The sequence below is a fragment of the Trachymyrmex cornetzi genome, unplaced genomic scaffold (assembly GCF_001594075.2).
Source record: "Trachymyrmex cornetzi isolate Tcor2-1 unplaced genomic scaffold, Tcor1.1 scaffold78, whole genome shotgun sequence".
In the NCBI taxonomy this organism is placed as follows: Eukaryota; Metazoa; Arthropoda; class Insecta; order Hymenoptera; family Formicidae; genus Trachymyrmex; species Trachymyrmex cornetzi.
This window is the reverse complement of record NW_017300113.1, coordinates 375,685-391,401: the sequence shown is the minus strand read 5'-3', so window position 1 is coordinate 391,401 and position 15,717 is coordinate 375,685. Positions and strand designations below refer to the sequence as shown.

The 15,717-nt window shown below is 32.5% G+C and overlaps 1 protein-coding gene across 1 annotated transcript in view; it reads right to left on the bottom strand.

Moving 5' to 3' along the window:
* LOC108768320 (neuroglobin) overlaps positions 1–15,717 on the bottom strand; it is a 35,821-nt gene that overhangs the window by 19,528 nt on the left and 576 nt on the right. Inside the window, exon 2 of the mRNA XM_018518707.1 lies at positions 10,389–12,220. Coding sequence (XP_018374209.1) covers positions 10,389–10,588 — 200 coding nt within the window. The 5' untranslated portion in view covers positions 10,589–12,220. The remainder of the gene's footprint in view (positions 1–10,388; positions 12,221–15,717) is intronic.

Here is a 15,717-nt window from a genome sequence, read left to right as displayed (position 1 = left end):
AAAACGCCAATATCAGGAAATGTATTGCGCGCCGGCCAGACGGCAGAATTGGTAAAAAGAGCTTGTGCGTGTTTTTAGAAACGAACTTCGACGAGCCTGCGTAGTTTACTAATTACTTTTAAATATACGAGGAGAGGAGACACGAAATATAAAATTTTGTCACAACAAATTTCATTCGCTGGATTTTCAACAAATATAGCGCAATAGCGCAAATTAATATCATGCAAATATTTTACTGTTCCCATACCTTTGTTTTCAAATTTCAAATAGATAACTCTGCGAAATTGTATCTGTATTAAATCTAGATTTCAAACAGTGTGACATTTCTGCAAGATTAATTCTTTTGAACTAAATTTCTAGACTAATTCAATGGAGTGCGTAAAATTGTAAAAAATTATTGGAATTGTTGAAAAAATTGTTGTTAAAGTTTTACAGTATAGTGACATCATATTAAATTGCTTTAAACGAAATTTGCTTCAAGGCTCATTTGTTTTTTAATTTGATGAGATGGGCATCAAATTTATTTTTATTGATTTGTGTTGAATTTTATCTTATTTGTTTTTGTTAATACGCTTCATAGGATTTATATTAACTTGAAAACTTGAAACATATATTGAATAATTGAGTAATTCGCGAAAGATATTTATAGACATTGTAAAATATATAGATATTTTCAAGTACTCGATATTATTAACCTGAAGTGTTTTTATCGATAGCCGTAAAAAAATATGATATAGGGGAGACCATCGGGGCAAGTTGTTACACGGGGTACATTGTTACAGTTGGTTTTTTTAGTTGCCACAGGTGGCAGCACATTTTTATAAATTTTTACATGTGATTCTTATGATACTCTACAACTTCACTTACAATTAGTCTCGCCGCCATATTTGAACTCTAAAAGACGCTACGCATATTTTCTTCATTTTCACTATTAAAAATAAATTTTATTGCATAAATCGCTTGTGTTATTGTTACTAACAGGAAATCTTAATTTTCAGTATTTAAAGACATAGATACAAATTAGAAAAAAATTGACTATCTAGGTAAAGATGTACTTGAAGCAATGCATAAGTATTCATTAATTTAAAATATTTAAATGTATACATTAGTACGGAAAAAATTGCTAATCAAAAATTGTAACAATTTACCCCAGTCTCCGCTACTTAGATAAATAAAATCTATTTTCATTTTTTAGTAATTTACCAAATAAAAAACTGCATTTAAATTAGTCCATATATTTTTTATATAAAAGAGAATATATGTTTCATGTAAAAATATTTTTTATATATATATTTCCCAATTGTAATTACGTGGAAATAAAAATAAAATTGAATAATCTATGGATAAGAAATCGGAGTTAAATACACAATTTAAGAAATGTTATGTTCGAATTAAGCCAATTTAATGTACCTATAATACAGAATGAGATTATGTGGATGAAAAAAACTAGAATTTCCATGAAAAAAACTAAAAATTTAAATGTAGAAAAAAATAAGACTGACAAAGAAAACAAGCAATTCGAAGAGAATTATACTCTATATGATTTAGTCAGCGTTATAGTAGTAGATTTAATTACAGAATTGAACCGAAGGGAGAGATTAATTCAAATATAAAAGATAATAACTCTTTTTCTTTCAACGAACTGGTTTATCTTCCGTCGGAAACCACTGTCATCATTTTCACGTTAAAATATCATCTCTACAAGAGCTCGTACGTTCTGTAGTTGCATGTGCTTAACGTGCTCCAATATCGCGAATCCTGTCATTTGCGCACGAGCAAATAGACGAAGCACGAAAGGTACTACCGACAAACGTGAAAGAAATAGTGTGTTTGCAGTATATACCGTGAGTTTATTGAGTTGAGGTATCGGACCAATACAAAATTCATTCGCCATGATATTCTTATGTATCGTTTTATCATTCCTTGCACTACAAGATTCCTTTAACATCAAGCAACAATTTTCTGAATAAGATTTATTTTCACTCGTAATTTTAATTATATTTAATTGTTTTTGAGTTTTTTAATAAATTCCAGTGCGACTTAGCTGAGAAATTTTATGTGAATAAATATTTATTCAGTAATTTTTTATGAAATATACTGAAGTCACATAAAATTTGTTACGTAATTGCATCGAGAAGCTGTCTAGAAAAATCTTCTAATTATTTTCGCAATTTTAATTATTTCCTCACCTTATCGAGATATCGCGCCGTTTTAAAACATCAGACAGCCTCGAACGTTTTTCGCATTATTCCTATTTTAAGCAACCGGAACATTGATCCCGTTCTATTGTCCTCACTCATCGCCTGTCAGACGCACTCGGTCTCTCTTTATATGATAGTCTTTCTCTTCTCATTGGTCAATAATAATAAAAGTGTCCCGATGTTTTTGCACGCGCGATTCACATGGAATCTGTTGGACGAAACATTTTTCCATCAATGGAGCCAGAGATTTTCCGTTATCACGAAGAGCACGAAGACAAAAATGGGTTAGTTGATAAAGAAAAAGGCATTGGTCTCATATATATACAATAAGACAACCCATCACAATGTCATTTCGAAATTTCCTTGATTTTTTCAATTTCTAATAAGAAATAGAGGTTGTATAAATAGATATCTCTTGTCATGTTGACATTTCATATATTCTGCTACAAGTATTCCTTATTTGACGATATTTTCGAATGTACATAAACAATGAAATATACAATAATAAAAAATAAAGAAAGATAATAGTATGGACTTCGCAAACAGAATGAAGCTATTCTGTTTAGATGGAATAAATTTTATAACAACCTTCGTGAGATTTCTTCCTTGTATGTATCAAAGTTACGTGGATATTCAGGAGTACGCCAATACCTGAAAATCTCTTGTTTTCCGAAGGATAACGGAAATGGAGAGATAAAGAAAGGAAGAATAGGCTCCATCAAACGATGGGTAAGAAAAGAAAAATACGAATGATCGATTGTTTTTCCGTAACTGAAATATGAATGTAATGTATAAAACTCATTGAATTCTTCCGATATATAGTTTTGACTTTTAACGGATCATTTATTATTTCAAATAGAAATTGGAGCATCAGAGTATAACACACACATTTGACTTAAATATTTTTATTTTGTTTTAATTAACGTTATTTATTTGTTTTGAAATATTAATTCGTAAAAATAGTTAAAATTAATTGTTCACTTAATTCTCTAATGCCTAATTTCTTCACCTCTAGATAACTTTATCCATGAGATATCTCTCAGAATACAATGGAGATATCTCCTGGATAAGGTTATCTGCAACTTATCTGGAAGTGAAGAAATTGGGCATAAAAGAAATTTCAAAATAATAGCGATAGAAAGATTTAATATAGATAAAAATTTTGCATACTTTAATAAAAAAATGTAACAAAATATACAAATAAATGAGTACCTATGTAATTGAGAAAAAATGATAATTAAATATTAATATTCATTTAGAAAAAAACTGAATAAATAAAAGAAAATTAGTGATAATATAAGTTTCATTTATGCTTAATTTCTTCACTTCTAGATAAGTTGCGGATAACCTTATCCAGGAGATATCTCCATTGTATTCTATGAGATATTTCTTGGATAAAGTTATCTATAGAGGTGAAGAAATTGGGCACATTAATACACGGGGAAAATTTTATATTTAAAATTACTATAATGTGGTAGTAGCTGCGGTCTTCATATAAATTATAAGATTAAATGCTATAGTTATTTTTTTAAAAACAATAATATAACGTAATTTTTAGACTTTTTCATAGTAAAAATTTTTTATTACAAAATCAAATATACCTAGCAAATTTTGTTTGCGTGCCATAGTAAAAATTAACTGTTTTCATGTTAGAATATGGCTTAACAAAATAATTACTTTATTTATGTGATAAAAATTAGTATTACCATAGTAAAAGTTAAGTCGGAATCATGTTGTGAGAGTCCATCGAAAATACAAGATATAGTAAAGTGTAATTCAAAATTGTATTAAAACTTAATATAAAATTTTCTCCGTGTATATACATATTTCGCATTAAATACATTTTATGTATATATATATAATATTATGCTTGATATTTCAAAATTTTTTGCGAAAATGCTACTCTTCACAACTAATTTATGAACAATTTTCTATCGTAGTAAAGCGGAACGCGTTTTGCGCATCTGTGCATTTATATAGAATAGATGTAGGAAATTGCTGTAATGTCTCTAAATATTTAATCATGTTCGTGAGTGATTTGCGTTTATGTTTCCTTGTTGATTCTACGATTAGAGGAAACTGTTTCAGGAAACAGTTTAGCAGAATTTCTGGAATGATTGAAATGTGAGAGTAAAGATAAAATATGAATAAAGTTGAATTCATTTTCTCATTTAATTTGAGATAAGCTCGGGACATCATTCGATAAATTCGAATTAGTTTAAAATTGTTGAACCATTAATGAAATTGATCAGGAATATAGAATTAATCTCATTATTATGAAAAAAATTAAAGCTAATTATCGATTATAATTAGAATATATTTTATAATTTTATATCTTCGAATGTTCTCTCTCATTTATCTTTAGAGCATTTTTAATCTGTATATAGAGAGATATTGTTATGCATAATTGTAAAATATTGTGTACTAACAATTTACCAAGATAAATGGTAACAATGAATAGGGAACAACGTGTAAATTTATCTTTATCATCACGTTTGTCCAGAGATTCATTAGTACAGACGTGAAACTGCAATAACACAAGAGACTGTGTTTGCCTACATGCTTACATTTGTTTAATAAGTCCAATGTGACAGGGCACTGTAGGTTGTCGGCTGCCGAACTATCTATCTTTCTCCGTTCCTATCTTTTTAAGCAGATTAAAAAATCGAACGTTCTATTAAGTTGAACATATGAAGCTCGTTTCTCTTTACCTTCTCTTCCTTTTTGTAGTTTTCCTTGATTCCTTGCTATTAACTGATACTATCCTAGATCATACCGCTGTCACAAACACCCACCATTGTATAGTGGACCTCCCTTTGTATCGCGATTTTCCAGTGCATGTCGGATAACAAAAGTCGTCAAGCAAAGTACACGTCGCAATATCGACATTCTATAAGTAGGTGTGTGTCAGTTTAACAAAACGAATCGGTCAAGCGTAAATTCTAGCTATAAGTTATAATAACAATTATCATTTAAACTTTGATATCCTGAATATTTATTCACGCTTTTAATTGTATTAATAACGCAATATGTTTTCAATATAAATTTATTATGTATTTGACTTCGCAGGTTTTAGTTACATTTTTTGTTTTTTTATCTATCGATCTTTTCAGAAACATACATTTTTAACAAAAAAAAGTATTAAAAATGTATAAACGAGATCGTTTAAAATAATGTAATAATCGGTAAAAATGAAAATTTACTTCGAGGAATATAGTTATAATCCTTGTTAAGCAAAATGTTCTTTTTTTTTTTGTAACTTTTAAACCGTTAGAGCCTGTAATTTAATAGGACGAAGAAGAGATTTATATAAATATTTATTTTTAGAAAAAGTAATCAAAAATCAATGGTATATTTGAAGTGTCGATTATTTGTTTTAATTATCGTTTTTAGATAATATTAATCAGATAATTATCGATTTAATTATCGTTTTTAAATAATATAATATTAACCGGAATGATAGCTTTAATCAATACGTACTAATGATACAATTATAAATTACAGCTTATTCTGCCTTTCTACAGCATCCGTTACTTTGATGGAGATCGAACGAACGCGCGTGGCGGAGGGAAAAAGTCACGATGGGGTCAAGTGTCAATTCGTATGATGAAAAAAAAGAAAAGAGAAGGATAGGAGCGGACAGTCTAGGTTATGCTCGCCGATTGTTCAACTTACTCGCTGTCAATCCAATATCGTTGATGGAAACGAGCACGATCGGGTTCGCATGGTCATCGACAAGACCGGACGACCTTTGATTTGAAGAACTTTAATCCGACAAGGGTCCACGCATGGACCCTCGAGCTGAACGAAATCTCGTTTACGGCGTATTACGATTCGATCGATGCCCGATTGTGCCCGTTGAAGGTAAACGTCGCTTTCAGCTGCTCCCGACCGTATGCCTCAATTAAAAGCGAGAGAGACCTTCTGGAATCTCGATTATAGCCCATTATAGAACAGCGCTTATCGAGGACTCCTGGAGAATTCGCTTTGTCGACACTACTGCATCGGTATATTGTATCACGAGGAATACATTTATAATCCTTGTTAAGTAAAATGTTCTTTTTTTTGTAACTTTCAAGCTGTTAGAGCTTGTAATTTAATAGGACGACAAAGAAGAGATTTATATAAATATTTATTTTTAAAAAATAAGCAATCAAAAATTAATAGTGTTGGAATTATTAGTTTTATAGAATTGTATTTACAATTAAATAGATGAGATTCAATTAAAGTTAAATGAGTCTTTCAGAGATAGAAAAAAAATATTACCAATAAAATATTCAATTTTTCAATGGATTTTTTACCTCGCTCACACATTCGTATAACTAATGCTACTAAAAGATTAAAAATTACATGGAATTGTCCAAAAATATAGGAAAGAGATTTCAAAAATACTATTCGTTCGAGAGAATGCTAATCCGATTTTATCGAACCTCGATGTCCGATGCGAACGAAAAGAGTCCCAAACTGCAGGTTAAAAAGCGTTTACCGGCAATTCCATGACGATACGATTGGTATTTCAGATTCCCTTCGAAAGTCAACAAAAGAACGCAGTCTTTCATCTATCGAGCAAATGGAATGAAACGAATGGGCTGGAATAGGATCGCGAAAATTGTGGTAGATATTGCTGTAGTTTGCTAGACTTGCGATTGACAGAAACAAGTCGTTTTCTCCCCGTTTTTTCGTTGCATCGTAATGATACATCTACTTCTACGAAGGCATCGCTGACCTCTGCAATATTTCAGATGACCCTTGTCACGACGCCGACTACTTTTGAGACTTCTCTCAAATTCTGATGAAAATTAACAGGCACGAGTGCCGATCTCTTACGTCAGTACTTGACGAACTAATTATGTCGATGAATTCTCACGGGCCTAAATCGAGCATCCTTCGCGAAGATTTTCGCAGCGCAACTAAATTTGTTTTCCATCGAAATGGTCTCATTTCGAAGCATTTCAGAGGAAGATGAATTTATCTATACTGTATTGGGTCAGTTATTTATGGAAACTTCTTAATTCTGGGTCATTTGCAACATTTATGATAACTAATTTAGCTTTCTTATTCGCCAAAGATGGTGAATTATATTTTCTTCTAAAATATGATGTTGTTTTCTTTATTATGTAAATGTAATGAAAATAGATTTACTTTATTATCACAAATAAGAAACGGTATTTTGTGTAATTAAATTTACGTTGATCTTAAAACTTTAATTCTTTATGAATAATTAATAATTAATAATTGCAAATTTATTATAAAAAATTAATTTCAGTCTAAGTTTAAAGAAATAATTAGCGAAATAGTTAACGAATGTTTGTTTTAATAAATTATGTAAAAATAAGTTATTATCGGAAAAAGATAATTCTGCTTATATATTGTAAATTGTTTCTTCTCTTTTATGGTAGTAAAAGTAAAGAGTTATAAAAATATTTTAATCTCAAAAGTAATGAGTTATATAAGTATTTTAATTTCATTCTAAAAAAATTACAAATGTGCAATTCTAGTGTTTAAGCTACCGTGACTGCAACGATAAGTGAAATGTTTCAACTTCACTTTACTCTCTAAATCTGAAGTGGATAATCACTGATATCAGTGCCAAGTATGCCACTGATAATCAGTGAGTGAAATGTGAAATTCCTAACCTAGCTAATCTTTATTATGTGATCTAATTAATCTTATTTTAGTGCATAAATTCAATGAATATAGTATTAGAAGATTGAAATTAACATATCAATATTTTAGGATATATATAATGGTCAAATCTCTTTCTTTTTTAATTGAACTTCACTGATCATCCAGTGCCAAATACGTCACTGGGTGATTAGTGAATAGTGGCATACTTGGCACTGATATCAGTGATTATTCACTGATTTAGATTTAGAGAGTAAGAAACTGTAAATGCAATTCCAGTTTCTTATGCTACTGTGACTAGCACAGTAAGGACATTAATAAAAAATCATATAATATTAAGGGTTGAATGACCTCAATTATGTGATCCACAGAGTTGTGCATTCGCGTTCAATCCGCGCGGCGCGTTACAGCTTTATACGATCAAAATACAGTTTCCAGAAAGAAGATTATCCCTCAGTTCGATGCACGAGCGATGATACGAACGACACCCGGTTTACGATCCATCGATAGGCTTCTTCTGTGCAAAGGAACGTCAGTGAAAACGGGCGTGAAGGAGGTATAAGGATCGACAGGTACATCTACCCTCTCAGGGTTGCGTCTGACGTTGATGACGGCCTTGAAAAGCCTAAACGCTCAGCTAATCACGTAATGGCGCGTGATACGGGCGAAACATGATGTGCCCCAACTCCGGAAAACGTATGTGCTACCATTTTCTTACGAAAATCAGTGAAGTGCCCCCTTCGACAAATAAAAATGCCTTCGGAAAACAAATCTGCTCTCCGGCGAAATCGCAAGAATGTTTTTTTATGGAGACATCACTTACTGTCACATGGAAATTCCAACTACAATAATCCTGCGACACTTGTGCTAACATGACTTTTTCGTACGTATTTCAGTAGATAACTGTTGGAATTTACAAGGGTTACCCGCACAAGAGAAAGAGAAAAAGAAAACATTCTTTTATATGACGATTCCTATTTTATTCTTCTAAATTCTATCAAAGAGATATATTTTATATTTAGCTTTAAGGTTATAGTATTAAATTATGCTAAACGTTTCACTAAATTTCAAAATATTTAATATTAAAAAGTATGAAATTGTGAAAACGTAATGAGTCTTTTAAATTAACTTATTAGAGAAAATCGGTTAAGAATGATAGAATCTATACCTAAATAAAGCTTTTCAAAAAATCTAGTGTAACTTTGAAATAGTAAAAAATATATACTAAATTGATTAAATAATTGTTTAAATAGCTTTTGCAAAAAATATATGTTGTATTGATACGAATAATGAAATAGACTTTGATTACCATTTGCTCTTCTTCATAAAACAAAGCAAATTTGCTTGACTTAGGAGATATATGAAATGTTTTTGTAAAGTTAAGTTTCACATACCGCAAATAATCCTCACCGTATAATTTCATTTATATATCTTATTTATAATTACGTGGATAATGATCAGAAACTCTTGTAGATATGAGCAACACATATATATATTGTAATAAAAGTAAGCAAATAAACAAATATTTGCTAAAAAGCATCATATTTGATTTTTTTCTTTAAATTTGTTTCTTCATATTTCCTTTTTTCTTTAATATTAAATGTACCAAATATAATTTTTATTATTAATTTCGGGATATAACGATACAAGTAATATAAGCCAATATTTTATACATTGTTACATAATCTATTTAATTTCCGTCAAACATCAATTAGCCAGTTAATATTGATTTATTTCAGTAAATTGAAGTATCATTTATCAAGATAGCTATCTTAATTGGCTTAAAAGTTTTTTGTTAATTGAGGGGAAACAACATATTATTGCTGTCATGTTTCATATTTATAGAAAATTTTTTTATAGCTAACGTAATGTACAGCTATATGAAATTGATATACATGTACTAAAAATAATAAACTTATTTCAATAATTATAAAGAAAGAAATTATATTTTTACTGTTAATGTCTATATAAACCAGAATAAAAAACTATATCTGAAATAAAACAGTTTTCAAAATTATGTTAGCGCAAAATTCGATTCCGAATTTGTTAGTAAAATATTTATTTCAGATTCTGCAAAAATACACAAATTTGTAATTTTATTATACATAGATCACAGTAAATTATATATTAGCAAATTTTGTATCTAAAATGAAAGAGGTAGAATATCATATATTTCTAATAGCAATATAATTCTTATTTGTTTTATTATGAAAAAGGTATTTAAAATTGTCAAAATTTTTAATAATAAAGTCTAATAAAAATAAAGAGCTCCTTGTATCTAATTGAATTTGATGTCACGATTTAATTTAGAAAATTGTGTGCGTATTAGAAAATAAGAAAATGAAAAGGAGTGAAAGAGAGTAAAGTGGAAATATTTCTTCACAAAACTAAGAAAAATCGGAGTTTGAGCCGCGTACATACATACATATTACACCACGTTCTCGTTTATCGCGCGCGATACAATCGTTGACGGTCTAACATCGCACGTTCGCTTGACGGTTTTCTACAGAGAGCCATTCGGATGAATCGTAAAACCTTGCAACGTTCACAACGGCTACGTACCTTATGAACATGTATATACCCGTGGGCTCCAATGCCCTGGAGACCGCTTTCCAGCTAGCGATAACCGTAAATTTTTGCCGAGCCGTGAGCGGAAGTCGAGGATCCGTGGCGGCCGGCGGCGGCGGCGGCGGCGATGAGCCATCGTTTCCGGCTTGATTGCGCGATTTCGTGGTGGCTAGTTTGCTAAGTTCGCAGCCCATGTTGCGGCGGCGAATCCCGGGCGCGACCCCCCGAGTCGCGGAAGACACTAACCGAGGCGACCCACAACGGGGGATGATCACCACTTCGCGTCACGAAACCCGTAGACCGTGCGGCAGCACCCCGCGTTCGATTTCGGTATTGCTTCCGCTCCCTGCCACTTCCGTCGAAGTTCCCGCCGCATCGACGAGAACGAGAGATTGCACTACACTGTGAGAACAAAGGTATATATATGTATATACTCGTTGGAGATCGATGATGATACGACGACGAAGACTAAACCCTGGTTTTTCTCAAATCTCAAAATCGTAAATCGGCAGTAAAGATACGCTCAAATAATGCGTAAATTATCCTAACAGCTCCCTAATTCAAGTTCCTCATCTGCGAAATCTTTACGCTGTCTTGTATTCCTGAACACAGTGCACGTGGTCGAATTCAAGAGATCTGCGTGTCTTTGATAAAGTCTGTCGCGTCAAGTTTGTTAAATCGCTAAGAACGGATGATCGAAGCGGCTTATTGCTCGCGCGAACACTTCGTGGCTGATACGATTGACGAGGTGCGATTCGCGTCCATGTATTTCTTCGATGTACTGCACGATCTCGACGGGAGCACGTGCGTTTTAAAGCGAATCGGCCGTTTCGAAGCTGATCATCCGTGAACGTTTATTCGCCATCGTTTACAGTACAAAGATAAGCGAGATAAACTTCATGAAAGTATGTCCTGTTCTCGCAAATCTTGTCACGTATCCGATGTATTCCTAGCGTGGGCATATATTTATCGTTTCTTATGGTTGAGAACATGTGATGATTCCACCTCTTCCTATTCATCTCCGGTCTGAATACGCTTCTCCTCGCGATTATCCTTCATTTAAGCCTCGCGTATCCTTGCTGCTCCTTTTGGCCTTGTCAAGTTTTCCGCTCGGTGAGTTCATTTATCTAGCTTCTTCTCGCCCACTTTCCTCTCAACATCAATCTCAACTCTGCCAAATATCTTCCTTTTTCCTTTTCACCAAGATTCCTACACTTTACTGCTTCCGATTCTAAATCGATTTTTCCTTTAACGCTCTATATACCAGTATGTGTTTTCTTTATTTCCTTCGGGAATACTTGTGTAATTGTCTTCCTCCGACAATTCCGTCCAATTTTCTACGTCTCTCCTTTTCCTTTCTTTACACTCTACGTTTTTAGTCTACAAGATAATCTCGTTTTGCTAGTATTTATCCATTTGCAACTAAGTTTTCTTCGCTTTTTGTCTTGTTTATCAGATTTCCATTTCACATTTTAATTAGCCGCATTTTATCTCTCTATTTTCTATCCTCCTTTTCTCCTCACTTTCTCTTATGATCCCTTTTTTTCTTAAGATCCGTATATATTCATTAAGCGTACAAATGGTATCTTGTCATTGTTTCACGACTATAATTCCAGCTCTCTCTCTTCATAATCTCGTTAGGCTCGTTGATTTCTCGCAAATTTCAATACGACGTATCTTTACGTACCCGCCATTTTTACGTCATTTGGCTCTTTAATTATGCAAGACTTACATCAATTCACTTCATTTCCTCACAAAGTTTGCGAGTGTGCGAACAGTCACGGCTCCTTAAACATCTTCAGATTTCTCGATCTCCGGAACATTAACTGCAAGCATACGATCGCGATATTTTTCATTTATCGAGCGGGACGATTGATCGATCTCATTTATGGCGAACACTGGCGCGACAGCGAATGACAGATCGAGAGGAAATCGAAGACGCGCGAGACGATTTAAAATGTCGGTGGAACGACATTTAATATATGAAGTGGCAAATGAAGCTCTCAGGCCGCTACTTCGTTGGTACGAACGTGCCGTAAAAATAATTTTGTATTGCAAATCACGAGATATCTATTTGCGTTTCGCGAGTTTTGTGGATTTATACTTCGATGCTGTATCTACATTCAATTTCTATATATTATTTTAAATTCGAAACTCTGTTATTGGATGATAGCACAAAAAATTTATCGCAACAAATTTTTTTTTTAAATGGCATAAACGCGAGGAACAAAACATATCAAATTTAAATTTTATTTTTTATTTGTATTTTTTGCTTATTATCTGTATGTATTTTTTGAAAGTACTTAATAGAGCTGCGGTGTTTTTTTTTCAAAAATATAGGTATATTGTATGCATAAAAATAATTGTTAAATTTTGTAATTTTATTTGTGCTACTATTAATTAAATAAGATTAATTAAAAAAATTAATTTTCAAATAAAAGCGAAGCAGGCTTTAATCATGGCAGAAAAAAGGTTGTACTTTTAATGAATTCACACAAAATCTATTTGCAAAAATAATACACGTTATTTCATCTTTAAGTCGTATTTTTTGTTCTTAAAAGTACATCTTCGATAAGAGTTCAATTGTTGCAAAGGTTTCCCCAAAGTTTCATCAATGCCATGACAATGTCGAATGGCGTGGCACTTCAATTAGCGTAATGGTAGTATCAAACTGGATCAATTACAGAGCAAAGGGACAAAAGAGAAAATCTTAGCCGACAAATCTCGCGGAGTTCGAGCGTTTTAGACTTGAAACGCTTTTAAACGGAGGAAACGAAAGAATCGAGAACGACGAGGTGGAATTCCGGCAACATCGATAGAGGAATTTTGAGGAATCTAGAGGCGACCACAAATTCATCTACGTCATTGCTTTCCATAATTCAGGAAGCGTATCAAAGGAACGTGGAAAGCGACCGATATCGGGGATGTACAAGGCGAGAGAGCAACGATAAGTAGGTAGAAGCGTAATATGGCAGTCGAGTGTAACCGGAAAGGAGCAAGACTTTCCTGTGCGCTAGTCCCGTTGGGGCTGTACACTGGTAACTTTACGTTCGAGTTGTTCGTCCTCGTGAAACGCCGAGCGTATCTCAGTGTTGATAAATATCGCCAATAAAGTTGAGCGAAAGAACGTAAGAAGCACGCATTGGATATAACACGAATAACTTAAATGGCTTTCGAAGTTCTCGATGCAAAAAGTGTAAGTAGCGTCTCGCCAAAGCGAAAGTCCATCACAGGGAGCAGTATGATGCTAGTAAATGTCGACCCTTATTGCTCGACTTTTATAACTGCATGCTAGCTAAAAGTAGATAGACATATATCTACTATCTTGCACGTTCACGTGTAACTGTATTGATCTGAATTTTATAGGAAAAACTTTTGATTATTTATATGATTGTTAAAACGTAAATGCATAATTTTGTTTCTTGGAATATGAATAATGGAACCAATAAATTTTTATTTGTTTACTTTTAATGTCTGTTTTTTATTTTTTTATTCTTATTTACTTGATTATCGTAAGTATTTGCAATTTTTAAAAAATATTTCTTTAAACTATAATTAATATGTAAATATATTTATATAATAATATAAATATATTTTTACAGTTTAAAAATATTCGCTTATATTTTACGAAGAAGTATTTAACGCCAACTGCATGCTAGCTAAAAGTATCAAATTTGATCTAATTTCGTTAGCCTAAATAACAGTGTATGTATATTACGATAATTATCTGCCTAATAGTAATATTACGATAATGCAAGGGTTGATGAAGACCATGTCTGCTACACCGTCAATATAGGATAAACATCAGGTAGCTATATTTAACTATAAATGTGTGGTAGAAGTGCTGATTTTCGCATTTATTGAAAAACCTTGAGGTAATGGAATAAAATCGTGCAATTTAACTATTAACGATGTCATGCCATAGTTTCTTTGCGAGAAACGGTAGGGTGCAATAAAGACAGCGATACGTTGACGAGATAAGCGTTATCGCTAGAATTTAGAATCGATGGGGAGAATGAGACCCAGGAGAATTAAACGACGGACAAATCGAACCGCTGCAAATCCGAAATTGATCTAATCACGTTATCTTGTCGCCACTATTTTGCAACATAATTCTTCATACAGAAAATCGAAAGCTTTTAAATATTTTATTATATTATAAGTTACTGTTTATTAATATTCAGAATTATTTTTCATCAGAAGACCGAGTGGAAGATAAATTAGATATTTTGTCATAAAAAATATAGGCGTCAGCTTGAAACAGCATTACAATCTAAATATCTAGTGCACTAGACCTTCTGACCTTTCTTTTATCTATAGATTCTTCGATAAGGAGAGAATATCGATGTTTTCTTAATATCTCATTGAACATCATTATTTTCTATTGTACAATCTTTTAACATTGAACTTAATTTAATTAAGAAATATATATTTCTTTTTATTTTAATTTCCAATTCCCTTTTATAATATTTAAATACATTGTGTGTTATAAATTATACTATAAAGTTTTTAATAATTTTGAAGTTTATCGATTTTTTAAATACATTTAAAAAAATAAAGATTCACAGTCTCAAAGAATCTACCTAGTCAAAAAGAATCAAATTAGTCAAAGAATTTATAGAAAAAAAATACAAGAGAAATGCCATACAAATTATATGTACGTTTTCATGCTGCATGTATTAACGCGAAATATTAATAATATAATAAATTTACATCTGTGTGTATGCTTTTAAATCAAATTACGTGATTTACACAAACAGACCGCAGCCGTCGTGTATAACGTGATTGCTATCAAGTAAACATCCAACGTCAAATTACTCGCAATATGCTATCAAGTAAACATCCATCGTCAAATTACTCGCAGTATGTTTCGGAAAAAGCGTCATATCGTACGCGCCGGTTTCGCAAATGCTACCTCGTTGGATTAACGCCAACGTGAGAAATAGCGGTCGATTCCATTCAGCCTTGAATGCATTTATACCGAAGAATCAAGTGAAGAGCAAACAAACGCGCCACTATATATTGAAAGATAAACAGCTTATGGGGTGAAATCCACTTCCGCCCGAGAATAACTGCAAATTCCCGTTACGCGTTCCCAGCGATGCAACGTGCCAGCACGTTGTCGTGATATATCACTGAACTCGCGCCTCTATCAATTTCCGTTGTGGGACAACGTTATCTATATTCCGACATTCCGTTTCGTCGAGGATCAGCGCGACTGGATTGCGAGACGATTTGCGGAGCGGCCGGAGAAGTAAAATCCGCGGTGAGAGATCTCCATTATAAACTCTCTCGTAAATCATCTAAATCTAATCATGAAATT